Source organism: Triticum aestivum, chromosome 3A (genome assembly GCF_018294505.1).
Source record: "Triticum aestivum cultivar Chinese Spring chromosome 3A, IWGSC CS RefSeq v2.1, whole genome shotgun sequence".
NCBI lineage: Eukaryota > Viridiplantae > Streptophyta > Magnoliopsida > Poales > Poaceae > Triticum > Triticum aestivum.
In genome coordinates, this window is record NC_057800.1 from 671,883,430 (window position 1) to 671,907,191 (window position 23,762).

General features: G+C 45.6%; 3 protein-coding genes across 4 annotated transcripts; 2 read left to right on the forward strand and 1 right to left on the reverse strand.

The window, feature by feature from the left end:
* Positions 1 to 796: 796 nt before the first annotated feature.
* On the forward strand, positions 797 to 6,183 carry LOC123059034 (uncharacterized protein At4g15970). Its single transcript, XM_044481691.1, has 3 exons — positions 797 to 1,289; positions 5,097 to 5,462; positions 5,543 to 6,183. The coding sequence occupies exons 1-3, from the start codon at positions 1,080 to 1,082 to the stop codon at positions 6,065 to 6,067; spliced, it is 1,101 nt and encodes a 366-aa protein (XP_044337626.1). The 5' UTR covers positions 797 to 1,079; the 3' UTR covers positions 6,068 to 6,183.
* A 1,319-nt stretch (positions 6,184 to 7,502) lies between these two features.
* Positions 7,503 to 9,949, reverse strand: LOC123063110 (glycine-rich RNA-binding protein 2, mitochondrial). The gene is made up of 5 exons (XM_044486847.1): positions 9,755 to 9,949; positions 9,050 to 9,167; positions 8,880 to 8,948; positions 8,685 to 8,791; positions 7,503 to 8,074 (listed from the first exon to the last, which is right to left on the reverse strand). Exons 2-5 carry the CDS (start codon positions 9,156 to 9,158, stop codon positions 7,679 to 7,681), a joined length of 681 nt encoding a protein of 226 aa, XP_044342782.1. The 5' UTR covers positions 9,159 to 9,167; positions 9,755 to 9,949; the 3' UTR covers positions 7,503 to 7,678.
* A 3,942-nt stretch (positions 9,950 to 13,891) lies between these two features.
* Positions 13,892 to 22,511, forward strand: LOC123063111 (UPF0481 protein At3g47200). 2 transcript variants are annotated; one of them, XM_044486849.1, is made up of 3 exons: positions 13,892 to 14,768; positions 21,740 to 21,943; positions 22,012 to 22,149. In XM_044486849.1, exons 1-3 carry the CDS (start codon positions 14,127 to 14,129, stop codon positions 22,015 to 22,017), a joined length of 852 nt encoding a protein of 283 aa, XP_044342784.1. In that variant the 5' UTR covers positions 13,892 to 14,126; the 3' UTR covers positions 22,018 to 22,149. The 2 variants fall into 2 exon arrangements, with proteins under 2 accessions (XP_044342784.1, XP_044342783.1); XM_044486848.1 differs by having other exon boundaries at positions 13,894 to 14,768; positions 21,740 to 22,511.
* The last annotated feature ends 1,251 nt before the right edge of the window (positions 22,512 to 23,762 follow it).

The window sequence follows — 23,762 nt, forward strand, 5'->3', positions numbered from 1 at the left end:
TATTTCCAACAAATATTTCATAATGCACTTGTACTGATAGGTGAATGATATTTCCCCTTTTTTATTTTGAAGAAACGCTATTCTTGGATAAAAAATACATGCACACTAATTAAGTTGGACCTGTGTCGGCGATTAGAGGTCAACTGCATTGGTCAATCAAGGAGAAACGACTTTCTATCCTAACGATATTTGTTGGGTCCTCGCTTGATTTCAAACTGTATCATCATATATAATATAATGTTTCGTTGTGTACCAACAAAACAAGAGTGCACTCGTTAAACTTCTGGCTAGTCTCATCAGATATTTTTCTTGCTTGAGGGCGCATCTTAACATTCCGTAATGTTTCGTAATATATGATATATATCAGCAAAATCCGGATGCACGAATCTCCAATATATTTCACGGTGCATATATAGATGCGCGCTGACCGTTCTTGCCCATCGAGGCGCAAACAAGTCTCCGAATACAATGTTCCATCCCGTCATTTCCGCTGCAAACAAGTCTCTGAAACATCGGTCTGTGCCGTGCCGTGCCGTGGGTGCTCTTCTACCTCAGTCTACTACTGTTTCTACGCTTGGGTATGGGTATTCAGCAAGGTCGCCCTAGCCGGACGTTCAGCGGGTTACTACGCACAGGTGGTCCAAGGTAGTGACCTCTGACCGCGTGCAACTAAACTGAACGCGTCAATAAAAAGAAGCATCCGGAAAATCCAAAACATCCACATTTGCACACACAATCGCATCGTTGACAAGTACTCCCTCGGTCCGGTGAAGAGTATACCAGTAGAAAACCGCATCCCCGGCCGCGTCGACAACCGTAGAAATTGCCTGCCCCCCTGGGTAGCATAGGCTAGCAAGGGATCCATCCCATTGGCCATGGCTAATCACACGTCGTTGGTCGATCCTTTGGAAGAACTAGACCAATTCATATATACAGCTAGCTATGACCCAGCCCACCCGTGTAGGCAGTGGACTGCAACGACCTAAGCTTGCCTCCTAGCTAGTACCTCCTCGTATTCTTGCCGATCGATCGCTCGACGAGCTAGCTATCTATCTCTGCGTCGTGGTTCGGAGAGAGCTATGTCGATGGGGTCGGTGAAGGAGGGGAGCCTGAAGCTGAGCGGCCACCACGTGGTGCCGTTCTTCCTCGGGGCAGCTCTGCCCACGATCCTCCTCTTCGTCTTGGCCTCCGACCGGGTGGGCGAGCAGCTGTCCAGCGTCTCCGGCAGCTGGCTGGGGAACAGCAACGGCGGGACCCCAGGGACGGCTCCGGCACCACAGCAACATGAGGTAATCAAGAAAGCAAGCCCATCGTATATTTATCCATGCACACGTGTTCACCTCCATCCCATGTTTTTATTTATCCATTTGCCCAGCTCTTGAGGGGGCTAAACACTTGCATAGACCTTGTTGAGTTGTGCCCTCAGCAGAACCTTCGTACTTGTGTGTGAGACTTGGGTGTGTGTGTTTGAACTAGTCCATGTATGTGCTCTGTGGCGGTTTGCTTTATTTATAAAGCGGGGCGAAAACCTTTTTCGATAAACACTTGCATGGATAAATTTCACTAGGTACGATGAAGATTTTCCTTCTATGATAAATTTTATGTTATGAATACCAGACGGGTGATGTTAAGGAGTTGTTCGGCAATCCGCCCTCTCCCTGAAATTTAAGAATCTGCGGAGTACCTGTTCACTCTCTTCACGGTTTTTAACTGGAACTCTGCGTGCTCGGCGAGCGGCCTCATGGAGCGGAGGGACTCTGAACAGGCCCTAATTTCTCCATACGTTCCAAAATACATGTAGTTATAGTTTGTCTTAAGTCAAACTTCATCACATTTGACCAAGTCTATATAAGAATATACAAACATTTACAACACTAAAGTTGTTTCACTACATTCATCATAAAAATATATTTGCATATTGTGCTGTATATATTTGATGGTGTGTGTATTAGCATTTTTTTTAATGTAAATCTGGTTAAATTAATGATGTTTAACTTGGGACAAAGCTAGAACTTCAAGTGTTTTGGAACGGAAGGAGTATGTATGATCGATCCAATGGCTCAAATCTATGATTGCTTCATCAAAATATCTTCGGAGCAAATCAATGTTTGGGCTCAAGGCGCAACACACACTATGTGGCCCGCTACGAAGAAGATAAGTGGCAAGCAGACATCGGGAGGATGAAAGAAGAGAAAAGGAGAGAAGGGAGGGGGTGAAGATGAGTGGGGCAACTAATCGTGTTGAGAGAATTAAGAGGTGCAAAGAGTCGGCGACTCAAGGAGGATGGACAAATAGTGGAAGAGCAAGAAGGTGATCAATAACGACAATGGAACCTCGTGGTAGGGATAAAGGACAGAGGAGGAAGAAGGATCGGGAAATGCTCTTACTTAGAAAAAACAGAGTACAATATACTTTGTTCCAGAATAACGAATTGAATTAAAGGGCTTGCTTTGACCCTTAGGAGTAGGTAACCCGTTCGATATCCTTGTTTCTATTTCTATTGCATTCTATCTCATAGTATTGATTTCCATGCAAGTCAATTATTAGAATATTTGATCAAGATTATAGAATGAAATAAAAACCTCAGCAATACTTGATAGATAAAATATGAAACTACTTTTCATGATGGATCAAATGATATAAATTTTGTATTTTTGATATTGATATATTTTTCTAAAAACTTGGTCAAACATGCACTCGTTTGACTTTTGAAAAACAAATATACTCCTAGTATAAAGGAACGGATGAAGTATCAAGATTGATAAGGTCTAATTGTTTTTTTTTCTAGTATAATTTTGGCTTATTGTCAGTAAGGTGTCGTCTAAAAGCACGGCCAAAATGGGCTTTTGTACTCCTCGTTCAGTTCCACTTTTACAAACAGTGGACTAGCTTCACACGGAATTTCCTATTGGCCGCTCATTGCGGCAAAATGCCGCCGCTTCGCACATGGGAACGACCGAGTGACGCTGCTTGGGCCGGCCCACTTACATAGATACCTTAGGAACTGCCCAATCCGGTTTTGCCGAAAAAGCAAAGAAATGTTCCTATTTTTTCAAAAAATGTTCTTGTTTTCTAAAATTTGTTTCATAATTTCTAGAAATACATGAAAGTTTCAAAAAATGTTCGTTTTCTGCAAATTGTTTTCAAATTTCCAAAACTTTCATGTTTTCTGATTTTTGTTCATAAATTCAATAAATGCTCCGAAATTTCAAAAAATGTTCGTGTTTTTTAAACTGTTCAGAATATTAAAATATGTTCCTGTTTTCAAATGATGTTCTGCAATTTAAAAAAAATGTTTATGCTTCTGAAAAACTGTTCAACAAGTCAAGAAATGTTACCAATATAGAAAACTATTCAGAATATTAAAAATTGTCTCACAAATCCAAATATTGTTCGTGTTTTCGAAAAATGTTCTGAAATTTCAAAAAATGTTCAAGCTTTTAAAAAATTATTTAACAATTCAAAACATGAACTCATTTTCAATTTTTGTTCTCAAAATTCTATAATTGTTCGAGCTTTTAAAAAAATGTTCAGGAATTTCAAATTATCTTTGCGCTTTACAAAAATTGTTCCCATTATTCAATTTTTTGTTCTCAAAAGTCAATAAATGTTCGCTATTTCAGTCAATGTTCAAGAATTCCATAATTTGTTTTGCCGAAATATGTTCACGCTTTTATTTTATTTTTTGGAATTTGTCTGAGTTTTTCAAATTTTTGTCTTCTTTATTCAAACTTTGTGCGTTGCTACAAAAAATAACAATTTCCGAGGAAAGTTCGAACTATATCAAAAAAGCTGTCCGGGTTCTTTTATATCGCCACGCTCTGATTTTTCACAAGTACTTGTTAGGTCAACTGGTTAGCTCTCTCCGACCGTTGTTGTAGGTGCTGAGTTCGAAGGAAAACGTTTGTCTAAAGTCGGATGAAAAGAACAAAACGCAAGCCGCTCCCGTTGATCGACACGTGTCCTCTTGCCCTCCACCGCTTCGCTCAGCCGGCCTTATCTCTTCACCCCGTCTCTCCTCCACACGTTTTCATCCCCGCTCACTTTTTTCTCTTTCCCATCTCTGCTCGCGAGAAGAGGAGAGCCCCCATGGCGTACTTCGGCCACGGTGCTGCGAAAAAGGGAGCGACGGCTCCACCACGCTCCTGCATCCCACCACAAATGGAGAGACGGTGAAGTCCGCACGCCACCGCCGCGGCGTTGCATCCTCGAGGGTGTGACGCAACGCGTACGGGGGAGGCGCTCGCTCGTCGGTACCGCCGGCGATGCGCCGCGCTCGTCGACGACCATCTGTGCTCCAATGCAGAGCAACGCATCCATGGCCACAGCACTGCGATACAACCTGCTGATGCTGCAAGTCGCCGGCGGCGGAGCTGCATTGGAGAGCTCTTGGGGCCATTGGAGCTCCACCGCGGCTGCAGTGAAGCGTCGCCGGAGGGTCGGGGTTGCAATATAGCATCACCGGAGCTGCAGTGAAGCACGCCAGAGGGTCGTCGGGGTTGCAATGGAGCGTCGCCAGGAGCTGCAGTAAAGCAGGCCGGAGGGTCGTCGGGGTTGCAATGGAGCGTCGCCGGAGCTGCAATGAAGCATGCCGGAAGGTCGTCGGGGTTGCAATGGAGCGTTGCCGGAGCTGCAGTGAAGCACGCCGGAGGTTGCAATGGAGCGTCGGCGGCGCCACCAGTGCTGCCATGGAAGCTGCTGCGCTTGGTACAGGGAAGGAAGACGAGATTTGTGCTGCGATCCAACTGCCGCGCTGCGTACATGGAAGGAAGACGAGGCTGTGCTACGATCCAACGGCAACCCCCGTCAGATCGGACGGCTGGTTAGGCGGATGATTTCCCGAGGAAATCATCCGACTTATTCGAATCCTGGTGACAGAGACTCTGCCTGCATTTCCGTTTTTTTAACATCAATGCGCTCACTACATCACCCTCTATTCGGGCCGGCCCAGTCGGGGGGTCCGTGCGTGGTCGCTTCGCTGTTTGACGCAAAATGCGTTGAATAGGAGCTCCCGCTTCACACACCCCTAACGGGCCCTTTGCACCGTACTTATGTTTCAGTTTCTAAATGAGCCCATTTTATTATCTCGCGCGCAGGCGGAGAGATTCCCGGGCCTGGCCCAGCTGCTGCCGAAGGTGTGCACGGAGGACCGGACGGTGATCATCACGTCGGTGAACGAGGCGTGGGCGCGGCCGGGCTCCCTCCTGGACCTCTACCTCGAGAGCTTCAAGAACGGCGAGGACACCGCGCACCTCCTCGACCACCTGCTCGTGGTCGCCCTCGACCCGGCCGGCTTCCGCCGGTGCGCCGCCGTGCACCCGCACTGCTACCTCCTCGAGGTGACCACCGTGAACCTCACCTCCGCCGCCCGGTTCATGTCCAAGCAGTACCTCGAGCTGGTGTGGACCAAGCTGGAGCTCCAGCAGCGCGTCCTCGAGCTCGGCTACAACTTCCTCTTCACCGTACGTGAGATTGAACGCCACAACACCACAAGCACAACTAATCAATGGTGATTTATATCTATCGCTTGCATGTACCGTAGGACGCCGACATGATCGTGCTCCGGAACCCGTTCCGGCGGATCCCGGTGTACGCGGACATGAGCGTGTCCTCCGACGACTACTCGGCGGCGCGGGCGCGCCCGCTGGACAACCCGCTCAACACGGGGCTCTACTACGTGAAGGCGACGAGCCGGGGCGTGCGCATGCTCAAGTACTGGCGGGCGGCGCGGGCGAGGTTCCCCGGCGCGCACGACCAGTCGGTGTTCGGCAACATCAAGCGCGAGCTCGTCCAGAAGCTGGGGGTCACCATCGAGCCCCTGGACACGGTCTACTTCGGCGGGTTCTGCGAGTACCACGACGACCTCGCCAGCGCCTGCACCATGCACGCCGACTGCTGCGTCGGCGTGGACAACAAGGTGCACGACCTCAGGGACGTGGTCGCCGACTGGAGGAGGTACCGGGGCATGGCGCCGGAGGAGAGGAAGAGGGACGGCCGGAATATGACATGGACGGTGCCCGCCCGGTGCCGGAGGTCCGTGAACTGGCGCAAACCCGTGCACCCCTGATGGCAGCTGCAGATCGATTGATAACTGATATACTATGGTCTGTTGACGGCATTGCCCAGGATTTGTGCACACGTACTGAATAAATTGTTGAAAAAAAAATACTCAATCAAGATGTTTATTTAGGCCCGGATGCAGCTGGTGTTTTCTGAATGTAAAGCTCTTGTTGCAAGCTTAACAAAGGTGGACGTGATCCATTGCTTCCGCGAAGCCAACAGTGTAGCAGATAGCTTAGCAAAATACTCCCTTAGTAATAGATCGTCTGAGGTTTGGGATAGCTCAATTCCGGACTTCATTTCTCATCTCATTGTACATGATCTCTCTATTATCTCTATTCTTATAAAAAACCGAGTTGGTGATGATGGTGTGCCTGCCATCTTGTAATATAGACTGTCCGATCTATATCTGATAGATAGAAAGCAAACTATGACAATTTTACAAAAGATACCCGCACCTCTTTCCATATTTACAGATAAGGCCTTGCCTCGTTCATCCTTATCTCCCACAACCTCATTGCTGAGCAATTAAAAAAGGAAGTCTCTAGAACAATCTAGCATGGTGGCCGCTGCCACCTTCCGGCGCCGTCCATCCCCATGCCTCCGCCCAGTCCGACCACCAGTCACCACCACGCTCTATTCCTCCTCACCTTATCTCTCATCTTTCATTTTTTTGATGAAATTCTCGAGATACCATTTTTTCGATAAAATTCTCGAGATATCATTAGTTTTTACACATGGGATTACTCCTGCATGGGTCAATCACAACCGGTGTTTTGTAAAAAAAATGCATCTTGATGTTCCGTGCAATGCACGGGCATCTTGCTAGTCTGAGGAATAAAGTTCTTTACCCGTCAAAAAATTTGTTGAGAAAATACGTTTAGTTCTGAAGAGTTTGAGAGAGGAACAGTAGTGCAGTTTCAGAGGGAGGCCCGTGGAGATTCTTTCAGGAAACTGCCGCAAACTGCTACTTTCAATGGGTTCAGAAGCACCTGCCAAACAACAATGTCTCTTGATCGAGCTGATTTCTTTTCAAATAAATGAATGCGAGTTTGTATGACTGGATGGAAAAGGAGCAGAAAACCTCAAGCGGATTCCCCTGCATTGTACAGAAAAGCCTGCATTCTATATGCATGGGTTTACACAGGCAGTTCAGACACAACAGAAAACAGCAAATGAGGAGTAACAGGTCATGGGATATAGGCAAAGAAGAACAGACAAAATATAATCCGAGTAAATAAACCTAGAAAAAATACTGACAGAAAACAATATGATCCTTGTGGCCACCAATCAAATTGTTCTGGGTAACCCTTGTCAGGCCATTATCAGAATGAGCTTCAGGTCGGTTGATGAAACCACAAAACTAACGGTTCCAAACATGATCCCCAAAATATCATCACTGCTGAAGGATAATTTGTGAAGAGAACGAAAAACATGCTAAATCAGGCAAACTGAAAGTGCATTCTCATTGTCACCTCAACGCAGGTACTCGAGTAAGTTATTTGGTCTCTACTAGACAGTCATCCGGAAAGTAGTCTCTGGTCTGGAGGATCATTCACCTCACACTTATCCAAGGTACATAACTAGGGACTTGCAGAAGGAGATGCAGACTGGAGCCCTAGAAATTCTTGCTGGCGTACTTGTCAGGTTCATCATCCTTGAAGAGGTCGTCCATGACATCGTCATTCTTGGCGCTTTCAAAGCTGGAACCAGGGGTGCCAAGGGAGAACTCATCACCACTGGTGGAACCTGCAGGAGCACCATGGTTTCCAGCTGGGTTTCCACCGAAACCACGGTCACCACCAAAGTTGCCGGCAGCAAAGTTGTCGCCGCCAGCAGGAGCAAAGCCGCCGCCACCACCACTGTTGCCACCATAACCACCTCCTCCATAGCCACCACCGCCATATCCTCCTCCTCCAAAGCCGCCACCACCACCTCCATAACCAGCACCATTACGGAAGCCAGCGGTCCTCTCAGTGGCAGCACTAACCCGTAGGTTGCGTCCATGTAGATCCTGAGATAAGGAAGAAATAAGTTGATGGGCAACATTAGATGCAAAGCTTTGAAACTTATATGAATCATTGCATGTTCTTGAAACTGAAACTCCTACAGTAAACCTGTCAAGGGAAGGTGATGAAAAAAATTGTAGTAAGCTCACTCACTGATGAACTTGACATAATTACATTTTCCTAACAGGCTAGCAGAGCATTAAGAAAGATGATGTGGCAGAATTCACGACTTTTTTTGCTATTATAACATCAATATCACAGTTCCCAATACTTCCATTACATGCTAGAGTTATCCAACTTGAATCGGATTGCAGTGATAACTGATGTACACCACATATCTCATTCTTTGTTATTAAAGACACAGCCATGACATCCAGGGAAGTACAACGAACTTCCAACCAATCAACAGGAGTTTCACCATCATTAATGTAGAATACGCAGTTAAAAAACAAGCTTAAGAAACATTGCTTTGATGGAGAGAATTGGGGCAAGATATAGTTCTAACAAATTTATCCTGGTCTGAAATTTCTCAGCTAAACATAGAGTAATTAGACTAATATCAGAAAGCACAGCACCAAAAAAATCTGTTAGAGTTCATCCCGATTATGATTTTACCTTTCCGTCCAAGGCCATGATGGCAGATGAAGCCTGTTCTTCTGCTGCATAAGTTATAAAGCCAAAACCTCTAGACCTTCCAGTGTCGCGATCTACGATAATCTTAGCTGGAAAGAACAAAGCAAAAAGGAAGAAAAAACCATTACCAAAACAGCAGCCCAAGATGAGCACAGAGAAAGATTAAGAACTGCATACCATCAATAATTTCTCCATAATGGGAAAAGGCATCTCTCAGACTGCCCTCGTCTGTGTTAAAGGAAAGCCCTGCAACAATTACTCATGGCAGTCAGAGAACAGCATCGCAGCAGAACAACTGATTTTTGAACAGATCATCAACAGAGGTATAAGCTGTAAGGAGGTCAAACCTCCAACGAAGAGCTTCGATGATGACATGCATCTTATTGCCTGATAGAGAGTCGGATTCGAGCTAGTGGCCTTCTTGAGCAGATTACCAAGCTTATTAACCAAGGCCATAGCTTCAATCTGCAGCAGGACGAGACGTCAAAACACAGAACATGTAAGGAAAGTTGATTCTTTAATGCAATGCCAGATTGCCGGTTGAGGAACAGGTAAGTACTTGGCACTTAGCAGCTAAGTTACACGGGACGGGGATACGAACACTGAATATACCGGTAGACGGCATTTCCCCAAAACACGAATTCAAGGATACGTGAGTGTGTGCTCTTTTTTATTTTTTATTCTTGAGAAGGAGAACACAACATGTGACAATACTACAAAATAGTGTCAACGGATTTTCGTCGTTCCCCTTTCCTAGGCTCTTCATTTCTCAAATTTTCATTAGGCTCCCAAGCAGCAAGCATCATCATATAGATATAGACAGCCAGACACATATACAGATGAATAATACAGTACAAATTAGCAAATTGGGAGCTACCAATCAGACCTATTCCCAATTACAGGCCGAGCCAACCCACTACTGCTGCCGCTGTTGCCATTCCTGTTTCTCTCTCTGCTCGGCGTAAGCAGCCAGGCACGCACCGAGCAGGGCGAGCACACACTACGGCAGAGAAAAACAGAGAGGGGAATGAGAGAGCCGGGGAGGAGGTCACCTGCTTCCTGCTGCAGTGGAGGACGGAGGCGGCGAGGGGCGGAGGATCCTGGAGGCGGCGGCGAGGGGCGGAGGGTCCTGGAGGCGGCGGCGCGTGTAGACCTGGCAGGTGCGTCTCGTCGTCCCTTCGCTCTGAGTCTGTGACCTAGGCAGTAGTGGACTGGACACTTGTTTCGTGGGTATGCAATTGGGCTGAAATCTTTTGGGCTTTCGGGTTGAAATTTACTGGGCTGCATATCTTCCCCCATCGGTGCCCTCTTTTATGGACGACGCCACGCTCTCTGAGTTTTGAACCTTTTGCTCAAAAAAATACATATCTGAGCTTTCAACCCTCAAAAGGAGCCTTAAAAAAACTCAAAAGGAAAGTTCTGATGGAATCATGAAAGAAGTAAGCATATTGATCTGAAAACATCATTATGTGTGTGAATGTGTTGAGAATGGAAGCGTAGAAGTGGAATTTGTACGCACAAGAGATCAGCTCGCAGATATAGACAAAGGCGTTGGGAAGAGTTAGCCTCCTGAAACTTAGGGACAGAATCGGAGTACGTTCATTGGAGCAGATCCCTTAAGTTTGAGGAGCTGAATGATGTTAACCTTGACGTATCTGCATCATTTAGTTTTTCTGTTTATTTGCTTGGTAGCAACATAAGTGCAGTCTCATGGTTTAGTCGAATTTATGTAGGTTGCACGGGCCAAAAGCTAGCTCGTTCTTGTTGTGGCCCGTCCTAGTCTTTAGCTTGGTTTGTTAGCTCCAGACTCGGCACGATCCTAGCCCGTGGGACGACACGCGTATTAGTTTTCTTTAGTTGGATTGTGGCGAGCTTCCTTCTGTTTTTCAGTTGCAAGATGGAATAAACAAAGCCCCAGAAAAGATGCAAAGAATTACCCATCGCAAAACTCTTATTTCTCTGTGTGACTGTGTTCCTCTGTTTTCAGTCTACCTCATGTGTGTAATGTTCTTCAGAGAAAAATTTAGAGAGAAGAAGAGATAGTTGAGATCACGCCATAAATCTAACAAATCAAGCATTTGAAAATGTTATAATGTGATTCAAGAATTGTTAATCTTATATTTTAAAAATATTTATCAAGCATTTAAAAAATGTCCAAATTGTGTATAGAAAAATATTGACAATGTCTTAAAAACTTGTTAAACTTGAATTTTAAAAAAATATGTATTAGAAAAATGTTCTTGACGTATACGAAAAGTGTAGACCAAGAACCAAAAGAAACGATGAAAACCAAAAAAGCAAAGAAAACACGAAACTAAAGAAAATGAAGAAACAAGTGCAAAAGGAATGAAAAACAGTGAGAACCAACAATGAAACAAAAAATAAAAAAACATTGAAAACCAAGAAAGAAACAAAAAATAGAGGAAAAATGGAAACTGGGAAAGAAAAGGAAAACTAAGAAAAGAAACAAAAACATAAGAAAGAACAGAAAGCCCATGAAAAATGAGAGAGAAATGGAGAAGGCAGGTTGGAAAAAAAATGATGAGAACCCATTAAAGAAACAGAAAAGCCAAAGTAAGAACAAAAAGAAGGAAAAAAATCGAAGAAACTGACAAAACTGCGCTGCCCAATGACTATACGTGATGGAAAGCATTTAGGCGAGGGCAGCACATTTCTGGCTATAAGCGAGATATAGCTCCCGCACGCCCGGCGTGCCTAGCGTCGTGTCGTGCCGACCTGAATAGCATTTAGGCTGTGCCTGGGCTAGATGGTGCAGCACACGGGCCGGCACAGCACCACTTGTTTAGTAAACATGCCCCCATGGGCCAGGCCGGGCACAATTATGGTGGGCCGAGCCGGGCCGGCTTGTTCGGCCTACCGTGTTTCTCAAAATGGGTTGAACAGGGGAGCAACTAGTTAACGAGCGCTTCTTCGGGAGCCTCGCAACGATCAGCGCCATTTGGCGCGTTCTCAGACATTTGTCACGTGTCGTGCTCTGGACGCTCCCTTTGAATTTTATTTTTTTTTATTTTTCCGCACGTGTTTTCGGCTTTTTAAACTGTTTTTTGGGTTTTTTCGACGTTTTGGTTTTTTCTGGTCTTTCTTAACTTTTCGATCAAAAAAAATTCCGAATTTTTTTTTCATGAAAAAACGCGTTTTTTTTCTTTCTTTCGTGAAAGTCACGGTTTTTCTTTCGCGAGAGGCATGGTTGTGCTTTAGCGAGAGTCACCGCCGTGCCTCTCGAAAACAAAAAAACGCGTTTTCTGTTTTTTTCTTTCGTGAGAGTCACGGTTTTGCTTTCGTGAGAGGCACGGTTGTGCTTTCGCGAGAGTCACGGCCGTGCCTCTCGGAAAGGGAAAAACAAAACGCGTTTTTCTATTTTTTTTCGTTCGTGAAAGTCACGGTTTTGCTTCCGTGAGAGGCACGGTTGTGTTTACGCGAAAGTCACGGCCGTGCCTCTTGAAAAGGGAAAAAAATACGCGTTTTCTGTTTTTTTTTCTTTCGCGAGAGCCACGGTTTTGCTTTCGCGAGAGCCACGGTTGTGCTTTCGCGAGTCACAGCCGTGGCTCTCGGAAACAGAAAAAAAAACACGTTTTCTGTTTTTTTTCCTTACACGAGAGTCATGGTTTTGCTTCCACGAGAGGCACGGTTGTGATTTTGCGAGATGCACGGGCGTGCCTATTTCGGAAAGGAAAAAAACCGTGCTCCCGGTTCGGTTTTCTCGCCCGTTTTTTTTCGTGAAAAAAAAGTTCGTCAAAACCTATCAATATGGGACTCTAGTTTTGAAGATCTCGACGCGAGGAATTCAACGGTGAAAACGGTTCGAGATTTGGACGCACGGTTTAAGAGATAAAACGTTTTGAATAAACGAATCTACGAAAAAAGAGAAAACTTCCGGATTCCGACAAGTGGCGCGCTGCAAAGTGTAGTGGTCTTTGCAACGAGTACCTTCTAATTAGTGATTTGGGTTAAACAGTGTCGTGCATGCCTCGGTCGTATCGGATGCAAAAGAGAAAGGTGTGGACTGTGGAGACACTGAGGCGAGGTTGAAGACCGACACAGATAAGAGTGAGCTGAGACAGTGATGGGTTGCCGCAAAGCGAAAGGGTCTTACTACTACTTGAAACTAAGGATTAAACCAACGCGAGGTCAAAAATATTCTCTCCTGCTTTCGATGTAGCAGCTGTCAGAGCCACGCCTCGAACTATCGACGATGCGGCGTCCGTCAAACAGAAACAAAAGATGGTGTGCTGCAGGAGCAGGACACACTGCCCTTGCTGGCCCCTGGGACCTGGATGGTGCTCGCTCGGCGGATCGAAGCCTGCAATTCCGTCGTTGATGGAGATGAAGCTCGCTGGTTCTGGCAGAGATATCTACTGACGTGTTTGGGATCCTGAGCTGCGGCGATAGCCGCCGCCCACCGCCTGTTCATATGCTACCGGTTGATCTTTTGGTCTTGCCGCCGGTGTGGTTTGATGGGCTGGGATCGATCGTCCGTTGTGCTGCATGTAACTAGCCTTTGCTGCTTGTTTACTATCAGAGCTTTCTCTATTTTTACCTTGCTTTTGTTTGCGGTGTACAAAGATGTCAATTTAGAGCCCGGGTGTCCTCGATGAGCGCTTTATTTTAAATAAAAAAACCATGTGTGGAATTGCTTTAGCATTAAAAAAACGAAATATTTAAAATAAAGTGCTCACTGACACCTGTAGCTGCAAAAACCCTATTGATGCATATTTCTTGAGTCCCATTCCGATAATCCTACACCTACGAAGTGGCTATGAAGGCCTATATTATTTCCGTCCCATACACCTCTCTCGCCCCCTGATTTTAACAGGGTGGGCCCGTTCCCTCTAACCGATCCAATAATCTTTCTTCACGATGTTGTTTACGTTGAACCCGTAACAGACCTTACGTAGGTCTAGCATTGCCCGTCTCATTCTGCCAAACTGGAAACTCCCTTTACAGCAGGAACGCGTACTCAGATTTGTACACCTTTCAAACTTGTGCGCTGGATGCCGGTTACTCGTAGTCTATTTCGTTAGCTCCTCTCTTGACAGTGGAACCGGGCATAAACTCAGCATCAGTAAGAAAAAATGTGAGGAAAAATGGTGGTCGTGTCACTGCATTATTGGGGCCGGCCAGATTTGCTTTTTCCGCCGATACCATAAATAATCCACAGACAAGGTTAGGTTACCGCCGAAAGGGGCGGCCTATGGTGGAGGGAGCCCACGCAAGAAAATTCCTTGTCCTTACCGAAGACGATCATCGGCATCGGTAGCGTGCGCTTCCAATCCATGGGTGTGGGCGCCATCCGACCAATTGCAACTTGCCTGCCTGCCCCTTCTCCATAGCGACAGTGCAGCGACCTTCCAGCTCAGTGCCCCAGTGAGCTGAACCCAGTCCAGTCCCGAGCGTGATCCATTAATGGGGGAGGCGACGGCGGCGGCGACGGTGGAGGCGGACGCGGGGGCGCCGCTGAGCAGCTGGGTGGTGGAGATGGAGAAGACGATCGGCGAGATGCACATCGACCCGGCGGCGGAGATGGCGCGGTGGAAGCGGCACTCCATCTACCGCGTGCCGGAGCGGATCAAGAACCTGCACAACAGCAAGGCGTACCAGCCGGAGCTGGTCTCGCTGGGGCCCTTCCACCACGGCGACCCGGAGCTGCTCCCGATGGAGGAGCACAAGCGCCGGGCCGTGGTGCACCTCGTCAAGCGCTCGGGGCGGCCGCTGCGGGAGTTCGTGGCCGCCGTGGCGGAGGTGGCGCAGCAGCTGCAGGACGCCTACAAGGACCTCGGCGACGAGTGGCGCGGCGCCGGTGAGAACCGGGACCGCTTCGTGCAGCTGATGGTCACCGACGGGTGCTTCCTGGTGGAGGCGATGCGGATGGACGCGCTGCGGGGAAAGGTGCACGAGGAGTACGCGCCCAACGACCCGGTCTTCAGCAAGTACGGCTACCTCTACCTGTGGAACTACATCCAGTCCGACATGGTCGTCGTCGAGAACCAGCTGCCGCTCCTCCTCCTCCAGAGGCTCCTCATTGTCCTCGATCACCACAAATATCAGGTACTTTTCGCTCCTTCATTCATCCCCCTTGCAAGCACTAGTTTCCTTCCGTCCGTAGTTTGCCAATGAAATCCCGATCGATCCACCAGATTCAAACCGGCAATAATGACTTCACTGATAGATTTACTTAAAGTACTGCTACCGTTGATGCGATCTGCATTGGAGTAGTTGGATTTGACAATAATGTCTTCACTGGCAATAGATTTATTTATTCAAGGAATTGATTCGACTGAGTGGATTGGTTGCTGGATTCAGTTTAAGTGGCGTAGAAGCATCGCTCAGTGAGTGTCGTTGCATGCCGACCTGGACAGGAACAGAAGGAGACATGACATGCTTGATTGGCAGGCTGCAAAGGGGAGCCAGCCAAACGTTTGTGTGAAAGTGATATCTTACTTGAAACTTTGAAAGAGAGGCATAGAGATAATTGAAAGATATTATCATGCACGGACAAACATACGCAGTATGCATGAAATACACGTGGATACTCACACGATAAACAACTTGATGCCGGGATAGAAGAACCGTTGTATATGTTTTTTTGTTGTGGCCTTCCTTCCGGCATCTAGTACAACGAAGACTTTTCTTGATTATTATAATGAACTTTAATGAAAAGGCTTGAACACTTATGCGATTGATAAGGATAAAATATTTCACACTGGCAGCTTATTTGTTCAGTCCGCAACTAAAAACATCTTATGTTAACTTACAGAGGTCACGAGGACAGTGGCTTCAGTCTCACAAAGTTCTTTGGCAGGCATTGTTCTCGTGCATCGTCCCTGTGTTCTTAACACACTAGTACATATTACTAATAAGTATTACTTCCTTCGTCTCATAATATAAGATGTTATTACAATAATATGTATATTATATTATGGGACAGAAGGAGTACAACTTTGTACGCGTGAAATTTTTGGGAGAAAAACTTCAAAAAAGTATTACTATTACGGTATTACCCTGCGCCAGTCTCCACTACAAATACTAAGAATACTAGGCCCGTAAGGGATTCATTTTTCTGGTTTTTTTGAACTTTTTTTTAGCACGGTTGTTGGGGTGACGCGTGTCCAGCAGTTTTCCTGGGTGCAGTAAAAAAATCTTGGTTGGATGGTTTTAGCACGTTTGATTTGACGTGGTGATTGCCAAAGTCAGATGACCTTGTCTATTGACGCGTGTGCATGAGATTCTACCGGAGAGTTCCTCTATATTATTGTACTTGTCTTTTGATATTACGTGGCAGTGGCCTATTTAGACGGGTGGATGTGGAGGCGTCTAGAGCTGTCTCTCTGGACCTCTCGAGAGGCATCCCATCAAAACTGCTTCCGATGTAGACGACTATAAAATGCCCCTATTCATCTCCCAGATCGCGGCTCCCACAACCATCCTTCCCGTTCTCTGCCAGGCCCGACTGCCGGCATCCAAATCCTCTCGGAGCGACGGCTTCACATCTACCCTCCCCGGGCCAAGGTGGTGGCGCACGTAGCCATCGCACCTCCTTCCACTACGGCTACACCACCCCCTCTTCACATACACCCTGTCCTAGCCGGCTGCACAAGGGAGGCGACCGGGCACCTCCCAGAGGAAGACGAGACGGGCGACCACCGGGACAGCCAACCCACGGTGCTGGATGGCGGAGAGGGACGATGGTGACGCCGCTCGGCGAAGAGGTGGCGATGGAAGGGGCGTTTGTGGTGGTCGGTCGCGGACGGCATGGTCATGGAACGGTGACTGGGCAGACGAGCGGTGGCGGCACCAGGCGGTGGGGCTCGCGGGGAGGACACGACCGCGTCAAGTTGGTGCTCGCCAGCATCCTCACGGATGGGTTGCTGTCCGCTGCGTCCGTGAAGCCAAGATTGAGAGTGTGCAGCGCCGTCCTCGGCACATCCCGGCGACCGCCGCCCCAGCAAGCCGCGTCACCGCCACGCATCCCCCATGCCCCGAGTGATGGCGTTTCACCTGATGTTTCTCCCCACGGAAGCGCAGAAGGGAACCGACGCGTCATCTGCCAGTACGGGCGAGCGAGAGGATGATGCTGACGGATCTGCTCTCTTTTTTTCGGCGTTGCTCTCAGTTTGGTCCTAGGCGGTGCCCTTCCGCCTTCCTCGGCAAGCCTACAGCGCCAGCTTCCAACTTGGTGGCGGCGGTGGACGAGCCCACTGCCCACGGCCTTCTGTCCTCCGGAGGCGAGCCAACAGCGAGCTGCTGCAGTGTTTCACCCCTCCTTTCCCCACGAGCTCTCGACTCCTCCTCTGTCACTCACGCGGCAAGCAGCGAGCTAGCAACTCTCAGGCGGTAGCTCTCCAGTTGGTCGTCACTTTATTGGCAGTAGCAACACCACTAAGGTATGCTCCTCTTTTTGTTCTTTTTCACATCCACTGTTCAAATCTATATAACTACACACACCATAATTATTACTAGATTAGATGATAGTTTGTATTATCTAGACTTCTGTTTTTACTGATGTAAGGGAAAAAACATGTGGGAGGTTTTTTTGCTCTTGGTTTGATATGTCGTTGCAGAAAGGTTTTGTTTTACAAGGAGATGAACTGTCATTGCTTACAAGTTCAGATCAGAAGGTGGGTGCATATAGTACAGAAAATTGTATACCTAATTGATTATTAGTCTAAACGGAAGGTTTACCAGGTATGTGTGCAAGTCTGTGGGGAGGACATGGATTTTGAGATCCAGCTCCTGCCCGTATGTGCAAGAAATTCATGACCTACATCTCTAATATAGCATGGTAAATCGTTTTTATTCTTGATCTATCCATTACGTTGTGTTCCATTTCCTGGTAGGAATTCTGTTTTAATTTCGCATGCTGTTCAAACACATAAGCACTTGATGTGCATTACTGACGTACTGAGGAAATGCTACAGCTTGATGTCTATGTACATTTGGAACTTTAGTTCTGACGAGATGTGTCTTGTGGAGTATATTGGCTTCCAGTACAACTGAGCATGATTTATTGGCAATATACTGCTGCACTACATTATTCCCGAGTCAAGCATAACATTTTGGGCATAACTTTACATGCAGTGCAATTTGGCAAAACAGATGAGAAATTCCTTCTTATTCCAGAACCACTTAAATTTCCCCGTACCTATTTCCCCATTTGATCTTTGTAGGAGATATTGGCACAATGACTTTATGTTTTTAGCAGTATTGTTTGTATTTTCTTTTGCAAGAAATGCTTTAGAAATTGGACTGTAGCAGTTTGGTCTCTTGAGCTCACAAGATCTGTTCTTACTAACAGAGCTGCTTACAAACGTACCGGTCATTAATTACCAATTAATGGTTGCATAATCTGACTGCTTTCTCTCCTATGGATCATGCTTACAGTTGAGTATCCACTGATTCCTAAATGCTTGAACTGGCTATACATCTCCTTTTGTAAATCATTCTAGCTCCTGATTACCAGCTAGGCAAATTTTAACATGCTCCCTCTTACCCCAGCTTTTTACATGTCAGGTAAGAAGGTAAGAGTTAATTAGACCACCAATTAATGAGATCAACGGGTCAGATCTATTATATGCTCTTACCTCTCATGTGAAAAAAGGAGATAAGGGGGAGCATGTTAAAACTGCTCAACTACCAACTAACAGCTGCATAAGAGGACTTCGCTTTCTCCCTTGTTAATCATGCTTCCAATTCAGTGCCTACTGATTCACATTGTCTAATATGCATGTACCATTTTTTGTTTATAATAATCATGCTCTGGTTAAATAGTAAAGAGCATAGACCAACATTTCCTATAAGATTCTCCAAACAAAATATATATTAGAGAGCTACTTAGTGCCTACCTTTTCAATACCAATTACTGCAAGTAAATAACCCTATTGTGGATATTTGGGTAACTTCAGAATTATTATTTTCTTTGCTTTCTTGCACTCTGAGAAAAAACGACCACACCCTACACAACTTCTGGGAGCCAAGGTCGTTTTAGCCTTTTGTCATCTCTATCTCAAGGCTGCTTATTATGTGGAACTTCCTACAATCTTTTCTTTTTTTTGTTCACTGCTTCATTGCTGCTCTAGCAATTAGTTTGTACAATTCCTTTTCTAAATGGAAGTACCTACAAATCTAAGTGAACTTGTGCCTTCTCCATGTCATTTATCGTATTTTATTTTGGAAGGTTGCTAATTATATACTCCATCTATTTTCTTTCTTTTTTCTTTCATACTTGATTGTTTTCTTGAGGCCACAAGGGATTTTCCGTGTTTCTAAGGTTCTAATGGCCTTTATCAGTATAAAACTTAGGCCCCTGGAACTTCCCATTTCTAGCATCATTGCTATCTTACATAAAGCTGACAATTTTATCATGAGATTTTCCTTGGTCCTTAGATAGTGTGGTCTGGTCACATGAATTTCTACAGATTTCAATCCTGATATTAAAGCAACTCAAATGTTTGCATACATCGTGCTGATCGGACATCATCCGTGCTAACTAATTCTCTAAAAGGACAGTTGATTGTTCCATGAAGCCGAGCTGTTATGGATTTGGCGCATTGTATATCATCCATGCTAATGAATTCTCTAAAAAGACAGTTGATTGTTCCAGGAAGCTGTGTTAAAGTTGCACATGTGGTCTTCTTGAGTGTTTCCCAGTATATATGTAGTATGAAAACTGACCGGTAGTGATTAAATAAATGGGGTCTTGAAACAGCCTCATTGTTGGCATCATCTTCTATTTGTTAGCGAAGAACAATCCTTTTTTTAGCTAACCTCAGGTCTAAGAAAAGAACTAGAGCTTTGCAATTTTGTATCCAGTAGCCACTATCACCACGTACTGTAGATCACTTATGCATATACCGCCTAGACTAGATGTACCCTTTTCCCACCTACTGTAGATCACTTATGCATACACCCTTTTCTTATATGAACTACTTTGTCGTGAATTAAGCCTTGAGATGACTTACCAAAAATTACCAAAAAAAACAAATAACTAATTTGCCGTGAATTAAGCCTTGAGACGACTTACCAAAAATTACCAAAAAAAACAAATAACTAATTTGTGGTGAATTAAGCCTTGAGACGACTTACCAAAAATTACAAAAAATAAATAAATAACTTACCAATCCATGTGGCGCGTGCCGCCGCGCACTACACGCTAGTTTTAGCTATCAGGACTATACTCCTGATCAGATCAATAGCTTGAGCGCCATCTTCCAAATCCCAGCACCAGCACAGTTGTTCTCTTCTTCATGCTGAGCTGAGCAGAGCCGGGAACATTCCCTCGCCTTGGTCTCCATGATCTGGAGGCATTTGTCCAGCATCAGGACACAGTGGCCTCCATCTTTTGAGCAAGCGCAACAGGCGTCGCCGCATCATCCGCAAAACAGACCAAACTGCATGGCCAAAAAATATGTCATTTATCAGTTTCCAAGTGGTCCACAACTCCACATTAATCCAGAAGAAATCATGTAAGCTAAAGCCTCTTTTCTTATTACACAACCAAGGACTTGCAACATTAACATAGCTGTCAAGCACAACAGGAACATCAACTATGACTCCCACTTCTTTCCAGGGTAGTGCCAATAACATCAAATTCAAAGAAACGGTGGCGAGTTTCTAATCTACAGCACAATGAGTATCTTTTATCAGGGATGTCTTGTCTCTCACACAAATTGTCTCTAATGAGCAATTTATTGTGTGACAAGAGCCTGTACCCTGGGGGGAACGATGGGTAATTTTCAAACAGCAGGGACAAAGATGGGGGTACTCCCCCCTGAAATTAATCACTACATAAAGAAACTGCGACTATGCAGGCCAGAACCATGTAATTGCTAGGCCATCTGGTCCGGACAATCTGTACAAGGTCTTCCTGTTGCTGCATAAGTTTAGCATCAAAGCCCCTCCCAAAAGAGATCTTGATTTGAACCCCGTCCCAAATCTCGGCAATAGTGACATTAACCTCATTGCACACAAAATTTATGTCAAAGAACTGAATAGCTGAACTAAAATATTTGACTGACCGAAATAAAAATAGCCGCCTGCCAAGTTAATTTCACTACTCACTCCGATCCATATTACTTGTCGCGCAAATAGATGTATCTACATGTATACATCATTTTGAGTGACAAATAACATGGACCGGATGGAGTATGACTTTACATGACGTTGTGTGATTAAAATGACACATTTCTCTATGAATTTTTTATACTTCAACTAGATTAATTTTTCTTTGCAATTGAACCAGATTAAACATTAACTAGTACTCCCTCCGTCCGAAAAAGCTTGTCCCTCAAATAGATGTATCCAGCATCAAGTTAGTGCTAGATACATCCATTTGAGGGATAAACTTGGGACGAGCTTTTTCGGACAGAGGGAGTATATAAAATTATACATATACATGGTTGCACACGCCTACTTGTTGTCGTACTGGTCTTCATTAGCTGGTCTTGTCAACCGGGATGAAAATCCTTGTCTAGATCATCTTTCATCTTTGGCCGGATGTGGCGGTGATAACGTGAGAACGTTATTCCTTCTTGAAGGTGTTGCTGCAGAAGAAGTCGACTTAGTTGTAGGTGCTTTTTTCATATCTTGTAATGGTTCGGTTGTGGCTACTTTGTTTTGTACTCTGCTTACTAATTGATAAAAATGGATGTGTGCAACAATGATGCAGAGACCGGGGGTTTGAACCTTGTGCGCTGGGACGTAGAACCCATTCCTGTTAAATTCATATTCCAGTTTGACGAGTTATTTTTTCAGGGGTATTTCTTTTAGGTGTAGACTTAGAATTCAAGCATGCCACCATGTTTGCTCTAAGAATTTGAAAATTCATATGTTCATCGAATAAAAAAAGATAGCTATACTCTCGGCCTTGAGGTGGCATAAGATTGTCATAATGCAGATTAATCAGAACATTATATATTGAACCTGTTAATATTATTACAAAGATATCATAGTCGGGTCATACACACGATGGAGATCAGAACAACCTTGTTAGTTCTAACTTTATGTCTAACTAATTTTTATAGAACGCTTCACGGGTGAGCAGGTTGGTGCTTGATTCTCTATGTCCGTGGCGCCGACACTTGGTTGGCATCAATCACCTTGGGCTCCACCCTCTCGACATCTTGTACACAAGCCTCACCCACGGCGACCATCAAGAACGCACCGGATCGACGGCGTATGTCATGCCCTCGGCGATGGAGATATACGAGGCCGGAATCCATTTCAGGGTGAGCGATACCGACAGCCTCCTCGACGTCCACTTCGAACGTGGCAAGCTAAGCATGCCGGCGATCAGGGTTGATGACAGGACCGAGAAGAAGTTTCTGAACCTGATGGCGTTCGAGCGGCTCCACCCCGGTGCTGGCAATGACGTGACGGCGTACGTGATCTTCATGGACAACATCATCAGCTCGGCCAAAGACGTGGCGCTGCTGAGATCCAAGAACATCATCGAGTGTGGGCTGGGCAGTGACGAGGAGGTGGCCAAGCTACTCAACAACACGCTCAACAAAGGAGGAGTGATGAGCCCGGCTAGCAGGCTCCACGACGTGCAGCGGCGGGTGAAGGCCCAGTGCACGATGAGGAGGAACAAGTGGCGAGCCAATTTCATACAGAGGTACTTAAGGAATCCTTGGGTGTTTATCTCACTTGTAGCCGCCGTCGTCCTGCTTGTGGCCACTCTATTGCAGACTGTGTATACTGTTTTGCCCTTCTATAAGATTATTTAGTACCACTTGAATATACCATGTAAGCTTTCTAATATTGAAGCATATATGTTTTGCCCAATTTGGTTCATGGACTCTCTCCCTTGTTTGTTTTATGAGTACCTACCTTGTCCCAATTTTTTTGGCCATATGCATCCCACCACCAACAACACCACGACGCTACAGATCAGAGTTACCGGTATTTGGGGAAAGCGTCTTACGTGCAATGTGTGCTCCAAGGACTCGCAGTCGCATACTTGCACGGACTCTCATTTTCTGCTCAAGCTCAACGCAGTGGTGGTGCATCATATCCATGCGTCAGAATAAATCCTGCACGCCATGGCAACCCGTGTGCAGTTGACGTCTTGACGTGGCTCAGAACAGAAAATAACCCTGGACTGTGTTGGCTGCAGTTGGCTATGTGCATCATGTTACGCCCTCCATATGGTGATACTGAAATTGCCTTTATATTATCGCAAATCGTGTGGGCTTTGTGTTACTCCAGATTGCTACAGATGTAATCCCTGGTAGGGAGTCGTCTCAACTCTCGTGTATCGTGTGCGTGTGGTTGTAAGGCCCTGTTTGGTTTCAATAAGTCACCTGACCATCAACCTATAATCATGTCTACGGAAGAGCAGGGTTCCCACAGAGGGAACTTAAATTCAGAATTCCTACGAAGCAGCACTACAGTGAGCAAAGTAACTCTAGCGACAGGGAAAAAAGCTCGTGGAAACTACATAGCTCATCCAAGAAGTGCACCTTATTATTTATGTTGAACATTTGATCATATCTCTCTTCAAATCTTTCTGTTTTGATTCAATGTGGGCTCAGCATGGGACCTCAAAATCTGACTTCATCATCGATATAACAATTAGCGAACAAAATGAATATATCGCCTTCAAAACTCCTGAAGTTAAGGTTCAACGCAAGGACAAGATGCAGGTAAACTGAAGTCATAGCTGATACAAGGAAGCAAGACAAAGTCAAGAATTCGTGTGACTTACTTCAAAATGTTCAGAGTGTGCACTGCATACTATGGATGATGGCCAATTGGCCATGGAATCCAAATAATGAATATATCCTATCTACTTATAAGGAGTATTGCACTGTGCGGCAAAATCACCTGTTAGCCTGTTAATGCGTTCTGCAACCATTGGAGTTTTTGAGCCAGCCCCTGACAAGAACATTATGTCTATTTTGCCAGGAAGTTTTTGTTAAAATCTGTGGAAACAGAGAGAAAACATAAATCACAGAGACAAAAGAAAATAGTACTCAAGTTCTAGGTGTTATTGACTCATTATTGGTTTGACAGGTACATGAGGGTCTAAGGTATATTGATGGA

Coding starts and splice junctions, on each gene's coding strand:
- LOC123063111 (XM_044486848.1), top strand. CDS start 14,127: ATGGGGGAGGCGACGGCGGCGGCGACGGTGGAGGCGGACGCGGGGGCG. Junction 14,769..21,739: donor TCGATCACCACAAATATCAG/GTACTTTTCGCT, acceptor TAATTTTTATAG/AACGCTTCACGGGTGAGCAG.
- LOC123059034 (XM_044481691.1), top strand. CDS start 1,080: ATGTCGATGGGGTCGGTGAAGGAGGGGAGCCTGAAGCTGAGCGGCCAC. Junction 1,290..5,096: donor CGGCACCACAGCAACATGAG/GTAATCAAGAAA, acceptor TCTCGCGCGCAG/GCGGAGAGATTCCCGGGCCT. Junction 5,463..5,542: donor GCTACAACTTCCTCTTCACC/GTACGTGAGATT, acceptor CATGTACCGTAG/GACGCCGACATGATCGTGCT.
- LOC123063110 (XM_044486847.1), bottom strand. CDS start 9,158: ATGGCCTTGGTTAATAAGCTTGGTAATCTGCTCAAGAAGGCCACTAGC. Junction 8,792..8,879: donor TTATGGAGAAATTATTGATG/GTATGCAGTTCT, acceptor TGTTCTTTCCAG/CTAAGATTATCGTAGATCGC. Junction 8,075..8,684: donor TCATGGCCTTGGACGGAAAG/GTAAAATCATAA, acceptor TCCTTATCTCAG/GATCTACATGGACGCAACCT.